General features: G+C 33.8%; 1 protein-coding gene across 2 annotated transcripts; it reads right to left on the bottom strand.

Moving 5' to 3' along the window:
* Positions 1 to 1,233: 1,233 nt before the first annotated feature.
* LOC105319850 (centromere-associated protein E) lies at positions 1,234 to 20,658 on the bottom strand. 2 transcript variants are annotated; one of them, XM_066067677.1, is made up of 31 exons: positions 20,583 to 20,658; positions 18,320 to 18,378; positions 17,899 to 17,996; positions 17,631 to 17,720; positions 15,978 to 16,096; positions 15,606 to 15,716; positions 15,252 to 15,336; positions 14,954 to 15,021; positions 14,782 to 14,835; positions 14,326 to 14,456; positions 13,711 to 13,843; positions 13,209 to 13,328; positions 12,877 to 13,038; positions 12,549 to 12,642; positions 12,105 to 12,285; positions 11,852 to 11,975; positions 11,550 to 11,633; positions 10,815 to 11,198; positions 8,531 to 10,144; positions 6,736 to 8,013; positions 6,060 to 6,560; positions 5,489 to 5,761; positions 4,905 to 5,165; positions 4,309 to 4,389; positions 3,551 to 3,640; positions 3,087 to 3,309; positions 2,821 to 2,938; positions 2,611 to 2,708; positions 2,011 to 2,272; positions 1,813 to 1,883; positions 1,234 to 1,698 (listed from the first exon to the last, which is right to left on the bottom strand). In XM_066067677.1, exons 2-31 carry the CDS (start codon positions 18,364 to 18,366, stop codon positions 1,547 to 1,549), a joined length of 7,107 nt encoding a protein of 2,368 aa, XP_065923749.1. In that variant the 5' UTR covers positions 18,367 to 18,378; positions 20,583 to 20,658; the 3' UTR covers positions 1,234 to 1,546. The 2 variants fall into 2 exon arrangements, with proteins under 2 accessions (XP_065923749.1, XP_065923750.1); XM_066067678.1 differs by having other exon boundaries at positions 2,821 to 2,935.
* Positions 20,659 to 21,481: the final 823 nt, after the last annotated feature.

Here is a 21,481-nt window from a genome sequence, read left to right as displayed (position 1 = left end):
GAGCCGGCGACGGTGAACTCTCGGAAACCCCCGGCGAGGTGAACGATAGGATAGTGTGTTCTCTCAATGCTTCAATGGCGGCGCGGCGCTCTGAACGCTCCAAGGAAGACAACCAATAATGCATCCCCTGGTAACATTTTTATGGTGGTATCGGACACCTTGAGAAAGTTTAAAATATGGACATGAAAGTACATCACATTCAGAATAATTGCAAGGTTTTAAATTTATAATACAGACTTGTATTATTTTTTCAAAACGTTCAATTGTTGGGATACAAAATTATATTTTTAATGTATAGTGGGTCATCTCTCCACGTTTTTGTTGATTAAAATCGGTTTGTTTTCCAATAGACTTTATTTAGATTATGAGAAAAATATAGAGCACAGACCCACTCTATGAAAGAAAATGCCTTGAAGTTTTAAAAAATGACACTATTTGCAGGTTTTAATGCGTATACGCCTGTTTGAGTCAAAATATTCTAAGTATTGAACATATTTCTGGGTTACAAATCAATGATATTTTAAATATACATCGTTTTAAATGATTTTTTAAAAAAATATCAGAATTATTAATATTTTAATTTATCAGTAGCGTGTCCGTCCGTGTATGGGCATTTTACACGCCTTATCCACCCATCTTCTTTAAAATTTTGAAGCTTTTGACCATAGGGTGCATTTTTACAAAATTTATGATAGTAAAAAAAAAATAAACCCAAAAAAATCTCGAAATGTCAGTACGAAAACTTGTACATCGTATTTAATTTTTTGTTTAAACAACTAAACCCTATGCAAGTTTTCGTCTCTTAACTTGCAGGTCAATAGCTGACGATTCAAACTAGTGCATTATGTCGTTAGTCATTAAATTGTTCTAAGATTTTATTGTTAAATTTGAACGTAAATTGCACGTCACAGTTTGTTAATCTTCCCTATCTCCTTAAACAGTATTTTATTAAGGTTGAATTTTCTTATTGTATTTTTGTTTTAGAACCATGCCATCACAAGGGGGGATTGTTTTATGTTAATGATAATACAATATTTGAAGCCACGCAACTTTACTCTAAAAAAAAAAAAATCTTTTGATAAATTACATCAAATAAGCATTCAAGGTGAATGAAGCAAAGTCTCATATTACACAATGAGGCACCATCTATACTATTATACATACTGAAAAAGTCAACCTTTCAATTGATTGCATGATTGTTCATTCCCCATCAAACTCAGAAATAATGCATACTGAAAAGTGGACGAGGCACTTTATTCTACATGTACATATCATCAAATATAAAAATTCTATATGTACACTGTACAAAGTCTATACATAAATACACGAACAATATTCTGTAAATTTTAGCAATGTAAAACCTGGGTAAAAATAGTCCTCAGAGAACAGAAAAGAAAAGAGAGAGAGAGATTAATGACATACACAGTATCCCTATAGTTGTTCTATAGACTTTAAAGAACAATGTAGTTTAACAATTAAAATTATCAATGGGAGCTCATTGACATTTTACTTTATAAATTAAACGGGAGGGGACATGACTGTCCATTCACTGGGTGGCACACTGGTCTTTGGAATCAATATCATCTGTGGACAACTCTTTCCTTTTAGATGACGGCTCGACCTTCCTAAACCCACTCTGCACTTGAACACTAACTGGTGCTTTGGGTATGGAAAAGTCAAGCTGTGTCAACTTGGAATCTGTGGAGAAAAAATACAATTTGAACTGAAAAATATTTTCACTTCTATCAAAAAACTCAAACATATGCAATGATGAAAACTGTTATGGTTTCTTTCCAAAAAAAAAAATTGTACCTTCAAGTGGTTCTTTCTTGACAACACTGGACATCTTCTCCTTTCCTTCACTAATTTTCTCCTTTTCTTCACTAAAGAAAAAAAGAAAATAAATTTCAAAGTGGATAAAATCAACTTTTACAAGTGAGAGATTCACATAAAAGAGGAAAATTCATCATACAATATAATGTAAGCATGTTATTTACTTGATTTACAGACCTTTTCTTGCGGTTTTCTTTGTAGCGCTTGAGTTCCGCCTCTAGCTGTGTCAGTTTGGCCACCAGTTTCTTGTTATCCTTCTCCAGGCGTTTGTTCTCGTTCTTCAGCAGGAGGTTGCTGTACTGGTCCACTGCCCCCGAACACGACGCTTTGTATGAGACGCCCGCCTCACTGCTACTGACGTTAGATTGGCTGCTTGTGTTGCATGGCTTTTCTGTTGGTTCTTCGAATAATGTCTTCTTCATTGAACAAGGCACAAGAACTGTCAAAGAAAATTCTCTACAGATTACATTTTTGCAATGATATACGTTGCATTTTTAAAATTCTCTATAAATTCAGGTACTTTTCTCCTTTGTTTCCTGCAAGATGTCTGTAGAAATAATTTTTAGTAAAAAGCATGTAAAAATACAGAATACTCTCTTAATGGATTTTATTGCTGATATTTAAACCTTGTCTCCAATCACCTACATAATCCCCAATCAGAAAAGAATAGGGTACATTAATATCTATTTATGTAGCAATATAAATACTAAAATGAAGAACATTTGAGAATTAAAAAAAAACAAATATTTATTTTTGCTGTAATATATATTCACTTACCACTGGTTTCATTGTCCTGCTGGAGACGTCTTATTTCATTTTTCAAGGACGATATTCTCTTCTCATACCTGTCCACAGTTTCACCGTAAGCCTGTTCCCTGCAGAAAACATATAAATAATCAAAACAAGAATGGCAAAAGATTGTAATATCGCTAGGTCAAAAATACATCTGATACTGTAACACTGTCAAATAACCACCCTTAATCTTACCTGTCTTTAGCAGAGTCTTTGACCTTCTCAAGCTCCATGCGGAGGGCAAATACCTCCCGCTTCTTGTCCGCTAGCTCTCGTGCATGTGGAGTGAATATCTCCTCATCACTTTTCTCTACTATTTACAAATGATATAATTAAATCATACAAATAGTAATGTAACAGAAAATCTTTGACTATTGAACCTTTCAGAAAATGGTCAATGAAGGATACACATCCCTGCATAATCATTTATTTCTCAGAAAACTTGAGCAGTGCATTATTACCTGTAGCTTTCTTGGACTCTCTCAGTTTTGCCTCCAACTCCTTTTTATTTCTTTCTAACTCTGCCACCTGCTTAGCTAGGTCCACAGTTTGGCTCTGGTAACCTTTGAGGTGCCGGATTTCTTTTTCCTTGGCCTCAATACTGGCCCATAATCTGTCATTCTCTTTTTCTTCTCTTGCTAATTTATCTAGAACTTCTTTCTCTACTGCCTTAGAGTCCACTTCCTAATGTGGAAAACAAATTCGAACTTGATTGTCAAATATCTGTATATCCATATCAATATTAACCGAAAAATACAAAAGAATGAAGCTATTACCCAAGAAAAGGTAAAAATTATAGCATCTAAAATCCCCAGAATCTGTTCTGAAGTATTATTCAATGTACATATAAGTCATTTGCAGGTGAAGTTCATCTGAAACTGTCAGGAGGGTACAAATGAAAAAAGATCAATTTAATCATACTTACATCAAGCTCTTTAAGAAGCTCTTGGATTGTTTTTTCATGCTTTTTGATGGTCATCCTTTGAGAATTAAATTCTGATACTAATTTACTCCTCTGAAAATATAACAATACAATACAAGCATTCCTGTCAGTAGAGACATTCTACAAAACAATTTTTGACTGTTAATAATTCTCTGAACTTAATATGCCCAAATGTACGAATCTGCTGATGTTGCCTTTTTATTTCGCACAATTCAGGGGAATACACTTTTCTCTTTTTTTTTTGCTGATTACAACTGAATAAGAAATTAGTCAATTTTTTCCTAACAGTTTATAAAGTGTAAACTGCCCTGAAACCACGTCATGAAAAAGCCAGTATAATCATGATTCTGTGGGCAGACAGTCTGAATACATTTCTCATACAGACACTAATACATGTATTGCACTTACATCACGATCTTTTAAAGACCAAAAGAGACATCAGCAAACAAATCAGTAGCAGAAAGAAATTAAAACTCAAAACATTTTGATCACATTTTTTGTTTTCAATAATGTACCAGTATATTTTCTTGGTCATGATTTTTTGCTTGATTTTACACTATTACCTATATTGGAGTTGAGAATCTGGGTTTGAAACCTTTATTTTTACATTGTGCGTGCAAAAATTCAGAGTTGTCTATTTAAATCCATATCTAAATACTGCTCAAATACTTTGATAAGATCTGTAGCTATTAAATTCATTTTAAATTTAAGAATAAACTAAAAAGATACAAATAACTTACCTTCATTTTTTCTTCCAGTTGAAATTGCTCCCTCTCTTTTTTCAATGTCTCGTTTTCATTTCGGACTTTTTCCATTTCTTTCTATGAGTAAATAAAATGACAATCATCAAAAACTATTCAATGAAATCAAATCTCAGAGAGATGATTTACTGTATTAACAATCTTTATTCAATTCAGAATCCTTCCCCTTGTTCAATTAAACACTTGATTTTCTAGTACAGTAATGAAGCAATGTCAAACATATCCAAACACTGTAAAACAACTATTATTCGCAAATGAGAACATTTTGCAAGTTTCGCAAGAACCTTGTCATCATGAAACATTTATGGCCATGAACCTGCCCTTTTTCGCATGGTTGTAATAACAACACAAAATTTACTCGTGAAAATTAGTCATCACGAACCAGTTTATCGCAAAATAGTGTCGTCACAAATAAAAGTTAGTTTACAATAGATCTAAATTATAATAATCTCTCAAAAAATTGAGAAATAAGAATGGGACAAGTTGACTACAACACACAAACCAAACTAGGAGATAAACCTCTGTTTTCTACCTTGCATGAAACTAGATGAAGACTGCATTAACTGTGTATTTACCTGTAGTGTCTGAGGAACACTGGCCCCTGCCTCCAGCTTGATCAACGACTGCTGCAGCTCTCTGTTTCTCTGGGAATATTGTTCAACTTTACTCTCCAGCTGTGATATTGTATAATGTAATTCCTGAACTCCTTCCTTCTCCACTTGTGCTTGAAGGTCCATAAGTTTTGTCTGAAGGGATTGAAGCTCATGTTCTTTCTTATTCATCCTCTCCTGGAACTTTTCCTCTTGACCGGAACTTGAGATGCTTTGGTTGTAAGCCTTTAGTGCAATACAATGTATCAAGTTAACATCCAGTTTTTGCAATGATCTGTAATTTGGGGTTTTTTCTCAATCACTTTTACATCCCAAAAACACAATGTGAAGAAATTATGTCTGGTATCGTTTGCTTCTAGAATTTTTTAAATCCCAAAAAATGACTTGCGCAAATAGAAATAAAGTTAAATATTTACCCCATTTTTGCAAATTTAAAACATGCATGGATAAAATTCAGATCTACACAATATTGTCAATGCAACATACAATTTAAAAAACAAAGGATGAAATTTTAAAAGATATTCACAAGCTCTATCTTTTGTACTTACAAGTTGAAGGTCCGCATCTTTAGCCTTCAGCTTATTCTGTAGGGCCTCAAGCTGAATCCTCAATGACTCTATTTCTTTGTCTTTAAGAGCGATTTTTTCCTCCACCTCGTCTTGGACAGATGAGGTAATATTTTTCACCTTTTCTTCATTTGCCTTAAGTTCACTCTCCACAGCCTGAAGTTGACTCTGTAAGGAGCTGATCAAAGACTCTTTCTCTGCTATCTTGGACTCTATTTCATCTTGGCTGGAACTGCTCACTTTCCGATCTAAAGCCTATTGGAATAGAACATCCATTCATCAATTACAAAATCATAAGTAAAAACAAAGGTAATACTGGTATTTTCATTTTCTCCTTAAATTGCAACATGATTTTGGCCATTTCAGAAAAAGAGCAACCACTGATTACTGCATTTGGCATTTGTTAGCTAGAAAGTTAAGGCCTCAGGGTCATAAGACCTAGAGAAGGTCACCTTTGATCTCAATCTCACTTGCACATTTAGTTTAGATAAAAAATGAGCTTGTCAAAATTCCACGGCCTGGAGGTTATTTTTATTATTTCCATTGTCTGTACCTGACTGAGCTCCTCGTTGAGGTTGTTGACCTCTGACCTCAGACTTTCCACCTCAGTCTCCAGGAACTGGCACTGTTCCTGGAGATCCGACACCTCGCCCTCCTTCTCCCTGACCGTGGACTCCAGCTGTAGGTTCCTCAGTTTCAATCCGTGAATTTCCTCTGATGCAGACGACAGGGACTGTTCCACCTCCTCCATGGCTTCGCGCACACTGCTGACTTCGTCAGATAGTTCCATCACTCGCTCCCATCGAGTCTGCAGAACGTCCTCCTGTTTGGCATACTCTTTCTTTTTCTCGTCTATTTCTGCTTTAAGTTTACCATTTTCTGATGCTAGAGCCTCTAATTTTTCTTCAAGATTATATATTTTTTCATTTTGGTCGTCAACTGATGTGAGTTTTGATTGGTTTAAAACTGTTTCTTCTAATGATTTCTTTTCTACTTCTAATTTTTGAAGTTCTGTCTGAAAATCCATTTGAGTTTCCTCTAGTAAGCAAATTTGCTGCAATGCAAAGAGCATTTAATTTACAGTATTAGAATATGATGCTTTGAATATACCTGGTACTTTATATATCAATTTGTTTGCAATACATTTGGGATTTCATAGATTTTACATTGCTTTAATGAATGTTACAAAAGGATTGAATTAATAAGCAAATGATTTTTTTATTTTGTACCTGTTTTAGATTTGAAACTTGTTTTTCCTTCTCTGCTACAGTAGTATGAAGATTTTCATTTTCATTTGTCATTGTTTTAATTTTCATTTCCAATTCCTGGCACTGATTAGACAGATATTCCTGTTCCTTCTGATCTGTCATGTCTGCCATACCTCTCTGTAAACTCTCTATCTGTCTCTGATAATTCTGTACCTCAGTTTCTGATTTCTCCAGCCTTTGAGTCATGTTATCTATCTCTTCCTTAGTAACTTCCAAGCAATGAGTCAGTTCCAACACTTTTTCTTCTGCATCCTCCCAGTTCTTGGTCACATCTTGTAGTTTCTCCTCCAGCTCCTCATGTTGACTCTGTAGAGAGGTTAATTCCTGCATTAATGTTTCTTCCCTTTGTGACTTGGCTTCACCCTCCCCCTCATATTGTTCTTTTAACAGAGCTAACTCCTGAATTAATTCCTCCTCTCTCTGTGACTTGGCTTGATCTTGGCCCTCATATTGTTCTTTTAACAGAGCTAACTCTTGAATTAATTCATCCTCCCTTTGTGACTTGGCTTCATCCTCCCCCTCATATTGTTCTTTTAACAAAGCTAACTCTTGAATCAATTCCTCTTCCCTCTGATACTTGCCTTGATCCTGGCCCTCATATTGTTCTTTTAACAAAGCCAACTCCTGAATCAATTCCTCTTCCCTCTGTGACTTGGCTTGACCCTGGCCCTCATATTGTTCTTTTAACAAAGCCAACTCCTGAATCAATTCCTCTTCCCTCTGTGACTTGGCTTGACCCTGGCCCTCATATTGTTCTTTTAACAAAGCTAACTCTTGAATTAATTCCTCTTCCCTCTGTGACTTGGCTTGATCCTGGCCCTCATATTGTTCTTTTAACAAAGCTAACTCTTGAATTAATTCCTCTTCCCTCTGTGACTTGGCTCGATCCTGCTCCTCATATTGTTCTTTTAACAGAGCCAACTCCTGAATCAATTCCTCTTCCCTCTGTGACTTGCCATGATCTACCACCTCAAGTTGACTTCCATCACTCTCAAACATTTTTTCCTGCAGTCCTCGCTGTGTATCCTCCTGGAGCCCCTCAGTCTGTGAGGCTTGTTCCTCACAATGAGGTCTCCCTACATTGAGGTCCTCGGTTTGGGTTTCCTGACTCTCTGTTGTTTCTTTCACGATCTGACCTGTTTGAGCTATCAACTTTTCTTCAAGTTCCCACATTTTGTTCTGTGACACTTTATTTTCTTCCTGGGCTTCTTTCAGAGTATCCTCCAAACATTCAACTTCCTGAAATCAAAAATAAGAGACACGAACTTATAAGAAGCAATTAGACTTGGCCGTTTTATTTACAAACACCTTTTTTAAATTGTTTTATTTCTTAACAAAAATAAAACCTCACTACATTGGGTTAAAAGGAGGAATGTCTTCAAAAATGATTTTATTTTTGTATATATGTACTGTACACCAACTTTTATTCGCGGCGACTTTATTTTGCGATTTCCTGGAGTTAAACTGGATTGCGACTACTAATTTTCACGACCAAACCTTATCTAGACCCATGTTGTGATAAGACATGGGCTGGTTCGCAGCAAGAAATATTCACAACAAGGCTCTTGCGAACCTCGCAAAAATTTCTCACACACAAATAAAAGTTGGTTTACAGTATTTTGCCAAAAAAATTTAGATAGATTTCAATTATGTATAAGTATCAAAAAGGGGACAAAGAAATGAGGATAGCTTTTAAATACTGTATGTACATGCATTACAATGTTACAAGCATGCTTGACTTTGAACACAAGTTTACCTGTTGGTAATGTTTGATTTGATCCTGTAGGATGCCAACCTCCTCCTGCAGCTCCTCCACACCTTCCTGTAGGGACATGTTCTCCAGGGACAGCCTCTCACACATCTCGGTGTAGTCCATACTGTCTGACTGAGTTTGGTTCATGCGACTTGAGCTCTCAGACCGGTGCCGAGGTGATCGATTCAGATTCGCACTCTCCAGCAGTCTCTCATTTTCTTCTTGCAGTCTGCTAATTTTGCTTTCATTTTCATTTAATTGATTTTGAAGAGTTTTTAACTCATCCTGAAGGGGTGAAATCTCCGATTTTTGGTTATGTACATTCTCATTTTCCTCCTTGAATTTACGAATGCTCTCTTCCAGATTTTCAAGCTCTTCTTTCTTCAGAGCAAGCTGTTTTTGAGAATCATTTATTTCCTCCATGTATTTTTGACAGTTGATGCAAGTATCATTTTCCTGGTGCCTGACCAGATTCCCACTCTGCATGATTTTCTCATGAAGTTCTACACAGAGAGCTTCCTTATCAGTCACAGCCACCTTCAGTTCTTCACATAAAGCTTCTTTTTCATCCACGGTTTGAGACAACTCCTGACATTTACTCTTCAGGCTTTCCAATTCATCCTGTAAACCATTATCTTGCTTAAATTCACAATCTTCTTGCATTTTCTGTATTTCTTTTGCATGTTCTTTTTTCATTACTTCCACAATATTTTGGAACTGGCTCATTAATTCAGCTGGATCTTTCAGATTTTCCTTTTCCTGTTCCATCACAGCTATCTTTTCCTGCAACTCCTCAATTTTCTCTTCAAGTCTCACAATTTCTTCGTCATTCCTGAATCTTAATAAAGAAGTATTTTCTTTTTCTCCATCCGCTTCTTCTAAACTTACATTCATACTTTTGTCCAGTTTTTCCACATCTTTGTCTTTTGGTTGATAATGGTGAACTGTTTCATTCTCTTTCATACCTACACACCTTGCACACTGTTCCTTCTCTACAGTCTGTAAATTCTCCGAGGACTCCGTCAATTCCTTTCTGACATGCTCCATCTCCTCAGAGTGCTTCCTTAATGTTTCTTGTAGCTCTGCCTCCAGCTCCTCTATTCTCGCCGAGTGTGCACTCTCACTGATTTCATGACTTTCTCTCCATCCCTCTGTTTCATTTTCCCTTTTACTCAATTGGTTTTCAAAATCCTCTTGTTTTTCTTCTCTCACCCCAGAAAGTTTTCTAACTTCATCAAGATGGTCTTCCAATTTCTTTTCCAATTCTGTAATTGTTCTGTTTGCTTCATTGTACTTAATCCTCATATTCTCTAATTCACCATCTGTTGTTTTATCATCCTTAACACAATTCAGATTGTCTCCCATTTTCTCCAAAGTGTTTTCAAAATCTTGGGTCTTTGCTTTGAGATTTTCTTTTTCTAAGAGATGTTGTTGAATTTCTTCTTCCAGTGATTTCATTTTCTGTTGGAATTCCTGAATCTGATTTGAATTATCTACGTGGTGTTCAGTCCTGGCTTTTTGTTCCTCCAGTTCTTGAGTCTTTTCATCCACCAAACTTTGAAGGTGCTTAGTTTCAACTTGAAATTCTTGAACTGTTTCCTCAAACATTTTTATTGTCTACAAAAAAAAAAAAAAAAAAAAATATGTAAAATATCGTTGAATGTTTAAAATAAAATAATTCATACAAACTGTCAGATGTAGCTGCAGGTCTGTAGCTCCTGGTCTGAAAAAATTGGGATGGACGACCTGGGAACTACAGTGCCTCCCACAGTAAAAAACTGCAATTTACAACGCACAAAAATCTGCTCTAGTTGGGGACTGATTAACCTTATTAACACACAAATTCTGTGAAAAAAATTTAGAACCATTAAATTTTTTATGCAAATTCCTACCGAAGCACGCTGATCGACCTCGGAAAATGTTATGTTAAATTCATGTCGAGATCGAGAGTCAACATTTTGTCATGTAAACAAACTGCACCACTTCACTTTACTGGTCTTGTGATGGTGTTTAAAAGAATATCATAGGCAAGTAAAGTGACGATGTCTATAGTAAAATGTCCGAGGAATATTTTGAAATCAAATATTTGTGGAGAATAATTGGGAAATAAGATTAATCAGTCCGAAACAAGCGCAATTTTTTGGTGTTCCGTAAACTGAAGTTTTTTACTATGAGAAGCACTTTAGCTCCTAGGTCGTCCGTCCAAATTTTTTTAGACCAGGAGCTACAGACAAGCAGCTATGTCAGATGTAGCCATCAGTGATAATATTTCAAAATAGTTAATTACCATCTCCAGCTCGTGAACTTTGCTTTGAAGTGTTTCCACTGTGGCTTGATATTCCTTCAGTTCACCCTCAGCTGACTTCAATTTTTCAACCTCCTGGAATTGCACACTTTGTACTTCTTTCAATTTCTCCATTTCTGATTTCAGCTCTTCATTGGATGACTGATATTTCTCGAGCTCTGAATTAAGCTGCTCATTGGTTAGTTTTAACCTCTTGACCTCTGAGTTCCCCTCCTCCCCCTCTTCTGTTTGTTTCCAGACTCCATCCAGTTCAGACTGGTATTCTGTTACCTTTTTGTTCTGAATCTGTAGTCTATGTTCCAAATGAAAGTTTTCATCTGATAAAACATTCATTTTATCCTCCATGGACTTCATTGTTTGAGATTTCTGAAATTGTGCAAACAGTAAGAAATACAAAATAAACTTTGTAATTCTCATATTGCATGTATATCATCCAATTTCATGCACGAATTTTATGTCAGATATGAATAATTTTTCCCCCCAAAACGTGAATTTCAAGCTATGCTTTTGTTTAATGAAGTGGATTTATACTCTAAAAGTATTACATACACATTAAAATAATTGATAAATTCAACACACACATCTTTCCCTGGAAAGCCAATAAATCACAAAGGCAGTCCAAGATATCCTACTTTGCACCTTTGGATAAATATATGGTGAAGTTTAACTCTATAAACTACACACAAATTCTGAGCTCTGCAAAAACAAATCCTGTACCTCCAGGAACTTCTCTTCCAGGTCTGCCAGTTGTTTCCTTAATTTTTCTATTTCTTCTTTGTTGTTTTTCTCTTTTTCTTCTAACTGAGAAAATAATAAAAGAACTTATAACTTCCATTCTTACTGTTAAAGAAAAATATTTTTATTTCAGTGAAATGACTTCTTATTATGTACATGTATGGAAGTAAACTGGAAAATAAAGGAACTATAAATATGGGTAGTTTATTTTTGAAATATGAATCTTATCAGAGATCTTGCTGGATGTGACCATCACAGCCTTTTCACAGACATTGGACAGATACCTGTTCCACCCGCTCCATTCCCTCCTTGTTGGTCTCCAACTCCAGACAATGATATTCATCCATCTCCATCTTCTCCTTCTTCAGTTCCTCGTAGTCTCTCATTAGATTTTCATACTTGTCCTGCCTGTAACAGCAATAATATATACATGTATTATCCAATAAATTGACTGGAAACTGAAATAAAAATAACTCTGCATCTCATATTTTTGGCAGGTTTTAGAATATGTTTGTTACACACTACAGTTGTACTTACATATCTAGAAGTTCCCTGGCTAGAGGGTCAATAATAAATGCCTCGTCATCCTCCTCTATCTTGACAGGATCAGCTGGAAATGTCACATGCTTCTTCTCTACTGGCTCCGTATATTTACCGTCTGATTTACGTTTTCTGATGTGGGGAGGAGAAATATCTTCAATACCAACTTCCTCTGCCTCTGTGAAGTTTCAAACCGATGATTATTTTTCAACAACAATAAAAAGATTTCACGAGATGAAAAACAAATTCACTAACCTTCTTGGTCATGATTCATAGGATACGACTCTTTATAAAGTACATGTTGAATGTAAATAATGTGAAAGAGAAAAAAAAAAAGAGGCATGAATAAGACAGAAGACGAGGAAGGTGATAAAGAAATACAAACTAAGAAATACATGTAGATAAAGAAAGAAGACAAAGTACTGAAAGTTGAAATGTTACCATTAAAGAAGTTCATCCTGTTGATGAAGCTGAACCGTCTTGGGGAGCTGATGGAGGCCCCCTTTCCTGGACACCAAGTCTTCCTACGTTTTGACTAAAATTGGAATAAAAGTTTTCACAAAAATGAATTGTAGAAGCCTTTTATTATTTGCTATATTAAACACCTTTTGCATCAATTTTCAGAGATGAAAATCTTATGCAACTTTTTTTAAGCATGGACATTGAGCAGTGAAAAAAAAAATTGTGTAAAGTCATGACACTTCAGATTACAAGAGACTGCTACAGGGATCCCTTTACCTTTTGTTTTAAGTTTATCTATGACCTTTACCTGGGGGATGGTCTCTTTTTGTTGTGTTGTTCCGGATTGGATGACATACTTCAGAGAGTTCAAAAGGTCATGGTATTTTTGTTCCATTTCTTCTTTTTCTCTTAGTTTCTTCTCTAAATCTTCCTTTTCTCCCTTTAACTCACTGACATCCCTGTTTTCCATCTAAAAAGGGTCAATTCATAAACATTTATCAATTAGTGTATATGCTAGAAGTACTCGGTTGTTGTATTTGTGTATACATTAACAAAAGGTTTGTCATCTTCATATATACATGTACATGTAGATCTCAAGACATATGCATTGTAAATGAAGAAACATGAATGGCCTTGTACCGCATTGATTTTTTCCTGCAGCTTTTGGATTTCCATCCGGCTTCTTTTCAGTAATGCAGCATCAGAGAGAACTTCATTGACTTTAGGCTTGTTAGAAATTGTTTTGGCTCTGGAGGCAAACTAAAAAGATAAATGAAGTCAGGTTTATATACATTATTTAACTTAAATTGTAAAGAAGAGACCACTTGTTTATTTTTCTCAAATTGCTGTTTACTGTGAGTCATTTACATTCATCATGGCCAATTGTTTTCTTTGTCAAGTTTGAAAGTAAAGAAATTACACACGTAATGAATTAAGACTGTTTAGAAATTTGTTTGGGATGTTATTTGTGAGTGAGGGGTACCCACAAAATTAACAAAAATTGAGGCCTCGGGAGTTTTAATGATTCCAAAGTAAACTTCAAAGTGTCTCTATTTTATGTGTAATATTGCTAAGATACATGCACTTCTACAAATAAGTTGATACATGTTCCCTTTACAAGTTACGATTCTAATCAGCTGACCTTCAGAGTACTGTGTGATTCCTCCAGAGAGGCTGGGGTGATGGTAGCGATGATGGCAGTCTTAGAATTACCCCCCAGAGCATTCTGTAGGATGCGGGTCAGCTTAGAGTCTCGATAGCCAATGTGTTGATTGCTGCAAGTAAAGGTACATGTACAATGATTATTTTTAAGAGAATTCAGAGTTAGAGTGTTGAGAAAATACTTTGATAAATGAAGATAAATAATACACAGTATTGTAAAATCATATTTAATTACAAGGTTGTAAACTAAGGTTTAAAGTGATTATGTGTGATGATTGCAGATTTTAGACAGTTTGTCCATTCAGCTCATTTAAAAACTCTTTAAATGATTAAGAATTTTGATAATTCCTGCTAAGGTTACACCATAACACACTGTTCAGGCAATTAAAATACATGTACAATATATATCAAAGTACTCCTACTTTCAGAACATTCGAATGCTATGCTTGATATGCGATCAAATGATTATCTATAAATGTTCTATGTGAATTTTGCTAAAACACTTCAAAGATAATAGTTGCCAAAAAATGCACAAAGATTCCAATACTGACAGTCAATCTCATAAGTTATATAAACAAGAGAAACGATATTGTACCTGACTCCTTCACTGAGTTTAGCGATAATGCGAGCCAGGGTAAAGAGGGACTTGTTGATGGAGCAGCCTTCACGGAATCTGTCCCCCGTGTTCTCACCAGCTTTCTCTGATCCCGCCAGGTCCACAAAGTTCTGTAAAACAGAGGTTACAGGTTTTTTATAACCACAACTGTCTTTAATTTTAGTTAAGTAAAAAACCTTAAATCTATAGAACAAGACATTGGTATAAATGACCTTTAAATTTAAAAGAGTGCATGGAAAAAATATGTCTTACTACTGTTTTGTCACATTCAATTGTAAGCAGAACAGGTATATCAAAGGATTTTTTTTTTTCAATAATACTGTAGTTCTTTTGACATTGCACTAAAGATCATTTCACAAGAGTCAAGAAAAAAGATTGCAGAAATGCAGTTGACTTTACATAAATTGAAAGGTTCTAATGGTCTTTTTATCATACCAGATGAGCCACCATAACAGCTGATTCATCATCTACTTGTCTGCTCTCTATTATCTACAATGAGAAGCAAACCATACACGTTCATGTACATATGGATACAAAATACATAGTTTGACAACATTTCAAGATCACAACCTAAATACTAGTACTAGGAGCTTAGTGGAGTACGTACTACACGTAGTATACAGTGGGACCGAGAGCTTCTGTCATTTTGTTTTGTCTCTGCCATATGTCTTCGTGCTGCAAAACAGAAGTTATTGTTAGTTATATTATTTTCAATTCTGTGACCTGTAAGTAAACAAAAACAGTATTCAAAGATTAAAACAATACTATCAAATCTTGGATTTTTTCAGGCTTATTATATCAGATACAATCACAATGAAAAGTTACATGAATTAAACACAGCAAGAAAGACAACTCAGTAATATATTGTACCGTGCAAAAATACTGAATAGGATACTGTTTGTTACCTTCTCCCTCCTTCAAAACAGCATTCAGGTCATTCTCATTCATAACATAGCGTTCCTCCACACCAATCACATTCACATTTCTCTCCTGGAAGATAAAAGCACAGTACAGGCAAAACTTTACAACATACTCTGATCAAATCTTACAGCATATGACAATTGTATCCAAGCTAGAGTTTAACAAATTTTTGTCATTTTATTTTAATTTATTTCTCTTGCAATGTTATCTAATCCTTAGCAATCACAGGTACACTTTTTCCACAACAAAGTCATTTCAAGATAATTTTTTAAGTTGAAAAGACAGTGTTGTAATATACTTTATAATAATAAAAAAAAGATACATATAAAGAGTCTTACTGTATCTTCCTGTATTTTGATGATTTTATCCTCAGAAGAGAGCAGGTCAGACACCTTTTCGTTGTAGATCTCCATGTAACAGCATCTAACTAGATACTCTCTGTCGGGGATCTTCAATAATCAGAAGAAAAATCATCAGATACAAGCAGCCATGACAAAACCAGGAATGTTAAGTTTATTATTCTATTTACTCATGTTTTTACATATAAATTATAGATAGAAGGATTTGACATAGATGGCCAGGCACCCAAAATTCTAATTCTGTACAGGAAGGTAGCCTTTTAAGTGGAAGAATTATATATGACCACCTATATTCATAAGTTTGAAACAAGGTACAGTTTGGAGGATGATTTCAATCAGTTTTTTCCTTACATTATTGATTCTGGAAAAGATCTCATTGACGGCCAGTTTGATGATCCCCGGTTGCATGTTACTGCCAGTCATGGTGAAAGTCTTGCCTGATGAGCTCTGTCCATATGCAAATATTGTGCCTACAAAAAATAAGGAATTCTTCAACAAAGGTTGTACACTGCATTCCATGATTTTAAAGAAATACATTAAAATGGTATGCACTTATTGTACATGTTGTAACATATAAACATACATACATGTATCATATAGCATGTTGAACTTGCATGAAAATAAAATACAGTAATGAAAACCTAGTGAGTTTACAGAATTTTTCTTTAACCCATTTATGTAATATCTATGCAATAGTACGAAAGCCCATTGAGCTCATTTTCGTAGGTAGAAAAAATATTTTTTTCGCGAATAAACGCGAAACTTTCGCGATTAAACGCTTAAGTTTCGCGAAACTTTCGCGAATAAACTCGTAACTTTTGCGAATAAACGCGATATAACGCGAAACTTTCGCGAATAAACGCGTTAGTTTTGCGAATAAACGCGAAACTTAAATATAAATATTGTTATTTCATAGAAGAAACACTATGAAGAATAATTACTGAAAACAAATATATTAATTTAAATAAAACAAAATAATATTATAAATTAGATTTAACCTTATACAAATAAACATAAATTCAAACGTAGGAAATCTTTAAAATCTTAGTACTGATTTTCAAAGAACATAATGCATCGCGCTTCTCACATTCTAATGGGCGCTGTATTATTGAAAATGGGGCAGCAACATATTTTAATTATGACAATTTTAATTCGAAATAAACGTTGTATTAGGTATCATTTTAGAATTAAAAGGATATCATTGTTTATAAAACGTTATAATATATATTATATCGCTGCAACATAACTTAACATCTAGTTTTATATCAGAAAGATAAGTCAAGCTGTGAATTGAAATTTTCAAGCTTTTGTTCAAATCTAGATGACGTAAATTCGTCCTCCAAATTTATCACATATGTCATTTAAAAATTAATACTAAGATTTAAAAGGTTTGTGACGGTTAAAAATTTATATCAATTTTTATAAGAAAAAGATTATCAATGAATGCCTGTTCGAACACAGGGTCGGCGAACAACTGAAAATCGTAATATGATTTATATTATAAATATATATATCTGTAATATATAATATATATATAACATATAAAAATGTTATGATAAAGTTTTATCAGATTTATTAATATCTATACGCAAAAAGGAAATTTTGTCTTCATAAATCAATGTAACACGGATATTGTAATGATAATGAATAATAAGTATTTATTATATAAAACTTAAAATGTGTTTGTTTTCCATCGTTTTTCTTCATATGGGTTCTGTATGAAATGACAATATTTATATAAAAGTTTCGCGTTTATTCGCGAAACTTACGCGTTTATTCGCGAAACTAACACGTTTATTCGCGAAAGTTTCGCGTTTATTTGCGAAACTAACGCGTTATATCGCGAAAGTTTCGCGTTTATTCGCGAAAAAAATATTTTTTTTACCTACGAAAATGAGCTCAATGGGCTTTCGTACAATAGATTATGTTGAAACCCCTTCAAAAAAATTGCTTTACATAGGCCATTATTTTTTACACATGAATATTGTTAACTAATTGTGTCACCATGGAACCCCTGCACAGCAGCATCAATTATAGGTTTGGCAATTTCCTGGAAAAGGTCATATGTTGTCATATGATCGTCAAATATCCTGTCTGAAATTCACATAAAATTGAATATCAATAAATACTTATCATTTCAATTATCATTTGTCAAAAAATTAGAAATACTTATCATTTCAATTAACATTATCTATTGTTAACCAAAAAATTTAAATAAGTTTTATAGATCATGTGAATTTACAATCATGCAATTCAATTAAAATATTTTTACCAAATGTATAAGGTACTCCTGGTTTGCCATTCTGATCAAGGGGTTCCAGTGTGTTTTCTTTAACATTCCAAACTTCTTGTTGTCCCAGATTTGTCTCCCTGCAATGTGCAATAGTAACCTCAATTCATAATCCCTAAAAATACTGAACATTGTTCTTAAAAGTTTTCTACTGCAGGAAGATGAGGGGTGGGTTTTGTTTTTTTTGTTAATGAGCAAGGTTTTGTTCAGTACTGGCAAAATAATTTTGTAGTTATTCTTACATCTCAGTTTTATAGGAAGTGTGTCCTTAGGGATTGACAGGTGGATGTCATACATATACCAATATTTTTAGGACAGTTTTTGTTTCTTTTAGCACTTAAAATAATTTTACTTTATGTACTTTTAATTTTATATGCTATAAACAAATCTGTAATTTACTTACTTTGCAATCAAAGGACGCACACGGATCGCTACCTGAATGTTGTCCATCCCCCCCAAAGACTGGAAATAAAACAGAGATAATGTATTTTCAGATACTTATATTTAAATCATAAATACTTATATTTCAAATTACCTGTACATATTTTATTAAACATCAATATCATTAAATAAACATCCAAGTACTGGGGTCAATTTATCCCTTGTTTTAGAAATGTCAAAAGGTTGTTAAAAATCAAATATTGTTAACAGGGAAATATTTGCCCCCGTTTTATTTTCACCCCTTCAAATTCAAAATGGGGTGATACTCTTTCCAAGTGTAGAAAGGTGAAATTTACACTGGGTAAAATAACCCTGCATACAGTTCTCAACTATCAGTCAGTCATATGTACAGATTTTGAGTAAAATAACATGACATAGTAAGTTACCACAGTCTGTCTCAATTTATTGTTTCCATCACTTTTTGTGATTATTAATTAAAATAAACATTACTGTCAATGAAGCACAATTCATATCAAAAATAAAGAAAATTAAATATAGAAATAAAGAAAATCTAAGATTTTAAGATTTTTTCATTGATACATCATCTATAAATTCTATTTTACCCAGTGAATTTCACCAAATTGAATACAAACATCGTAGAGATTCAAAATGTGAAATGTTTACATCTTTTCTCAATTTGGAAGTGCTTGCACTATGCAAAATTCACATAGACTTTTTTTTGGACTGTGTTATTTTCAAAACAGATAATCTATACTCTGTCCCAAGATATTTTGGATTTACATTTGGCTTAATTGCTTGATATTTATAAATACCTCAGGATTCAAACGATGTTCATTCAAAAGTATGAAAAATTTCCAAGATTTCTCAGTCAAAACGCCCCTGTTAGCTTATCAGGTTTCAATACAATGCTAAAAAATGTGATGTCTACGGAGATTTTGTATTACAGCAAGCCCGGATGATAACGTTGAAATATTGCGCGATGTATTCCGAGTGTATTCCGAATGGAGAAAAGATGTAAACATTCCCCATTATAAATCTCCGTAAGGAATCTGTTTTCGTTCCTGTGAATTTTTCCGAGTGAAAAATGATATTGTGTCAATGAAATTATCTTGGAAAATATCCCTTTCAACTATTTCAATTGCAATTCTTTCACAGGTAAGTGTATTTTTATTAAAAATCGTCCAAATGCGCTGCATAAATATCTTGGGACAGACTATAGCATTTTAGCTGCAGGACCTTTTCCATTCTAGTGAATGGATGTAGTGTGATAAACAGGTTGGGACCAATCTCCCAAATGGGATATAATAGCCCAAACGGGATATAAATTTAAAGTGCAAAAAATGAAAAAAAATTGATTTTGAAATTTTTGATATGATTCCGCATTAGAATAGATGAAATACAACAACTTTTGGTAAACAACTTTTTCTGTAGCTGTACTATTACAGAGATTGATCCCTCAGTATATCCAAAACTTCTTGGGGATCAATCTTATAAACTATAGACAAATAGAAAAACTTCTTAACCAAAAGTTGTTGCATTTGTTTCACATTAATGCGGATTTATTAAAAAAAATTCAAAATCAAAATTATTTATTTTTTGCACTTTAAATCTATATCCCATTTGGGCTATCATATCCCATTTGGGAGATTGGTCCCAACCTGATAAATGTAGCTTGATAACACAAAGGGCCAGAACATTTGGTGATAGACCTTTAAGTAAAATAGATTTTAAATAGCATTATTTTGTTTGAAAACGACATACAGTACAGTTTTAAACAAATTGTGCAAATAAGATCAGTTCAATGTTCAAAGTTGAAAAGTTCAAGTGAAAATTATTGCTGCGCCTAAGTGCATTTTTGTACAAGGTACGAAAAATGTATGAATGAGTAAAACCTACTTCATGTGGGGTTAATAAAGCTATGTAGGTAATTCAGGTTAACAGGCTAAATCTAGTGGTTGACCACTATCTAGTTATTATCACGGGCCCTGGAAGTTATTGTAAATATATTGCATGTGCATGTATAAAAAACTAGTTTTTTATACATGCACATGCAATATATTTACAATAACTTCCAGGGCCCGTGGTTATTATGATAGTGATTATAGTGATAGTGATTATGCCTAAAATCATGTTGATTCATTCGAGACATGAATTACACTCAGATGTATACGAGTTCGAAATGTTAAAGACTTATTTACAAGGGTTTAAAATCACATTTGGATTTTAATATGCGTTTCGGATTTAAAAACAACAACATTACATACTTGCTAAGCTTTTTCTTCGTTCAAATAATCCTCCATTAAAAATTTCAACCAATGAAATCTTTCCAGTCGCAAGATTAATAGAAAACCACCGTCCGGATAAAAACGGTACGCTGTATCGTTTCGCTGTGGTAGTCATTGTCATTCATGAGATTTTTCTGTTCATTTTTTTATATGCATCTTTATATTTAAAAAATTTCAACTCTCTACAATGTGAAATAATTTAAATAATCACTGTACACAGGTCCCACAAATCGATTTTTTAAAGCAAATATATATACATGTAATTTTGTCATAACACTTGAAATCGATATTTGACAACTGATTTTTTTTAATGGCTAATGATTGAAAAGCTTCCTTTTTCTTAAATTCTACTCATATATAAAATTTATATCAGTATGTAGGAAATTTCCATTGGAAAATTGTAATTGACCACATGTATAAAATGAAAAATTATGGTTTATAACTTAATTGTTTGTTAAATTTTGAATATTGATATTTTTAGAAACGCTGTTGAGGCCCTCATTGAACCAGAGTAATATTATTGTGGCCATGTACAATTTAAAGTTAGTTCAAAATTATTAATTAAGCAGGGTTTAAAAAAAAAATAAAAAAACGAGTACAGCTCAAAACTGCTTTAAAATATAGCCAGTTTTACAACTCTTATGAATTCATTTCTGTACATAACCCATTTGCTTAGATCAATTGTCGTTTGTCGGGGGTTTCTTCCAAAAAAATGAAACATTTTACAATGAGTAACTTTTTAAAGCTTTTATATACCGGTATATGCATTCTTTTCCATAAAAGTATATTCACTGTTAAAAACAAATAAATTGTTTTGCATGTGAAATAATTAAATTCTTATTCCCCTGCCCGAGTTCAAACCCTTTTCCTAGGTTTAC

Source organism: Magallana gigas, chromosome 7 (genome assembly GCF_963853765.1).
Source record: "Magallana gigas chromosome 7, xbMagGiga1.1, whole genome shotgun sequence".
In the NCBI taxonomy this organism is placed as follows: domain Eukaryota; kingdom Metazoa; phylum Mollusca; class Bivalvia; order Ostreida; family Ostreidae; genus Magallana; species Magallana gigas.
Note: the sequence above shows the minus strand (reverse complement) of the source record. Positions and strands in the feature narration are given on the sequence as shown.

Bases quoted from the DNA above. Each gene is read 5' to 3' on its own strand.
- LOC105319850 (XM_066067677.1), bottom strand. From the start codon at position 18,366: ATGGACAACATTCAGGTAGCGATCCGTGTGCGTCCTTTGATTGCAAA. The intron at 15,717-15,977 runs GTAAGGAAAAAA...TGATTATTGAAG, and splicing joins TCTTTTCCAGAATCAATAAT to ATCCCCGACAGAGAGTATCT. The intron at 8,014-8,530 runs GTAAACTTGTGT...TTTTGATTTCAG, and splicing joins AAATCAAACATTACCAACAG to GAAGTTGAATGTTTGGAGGA.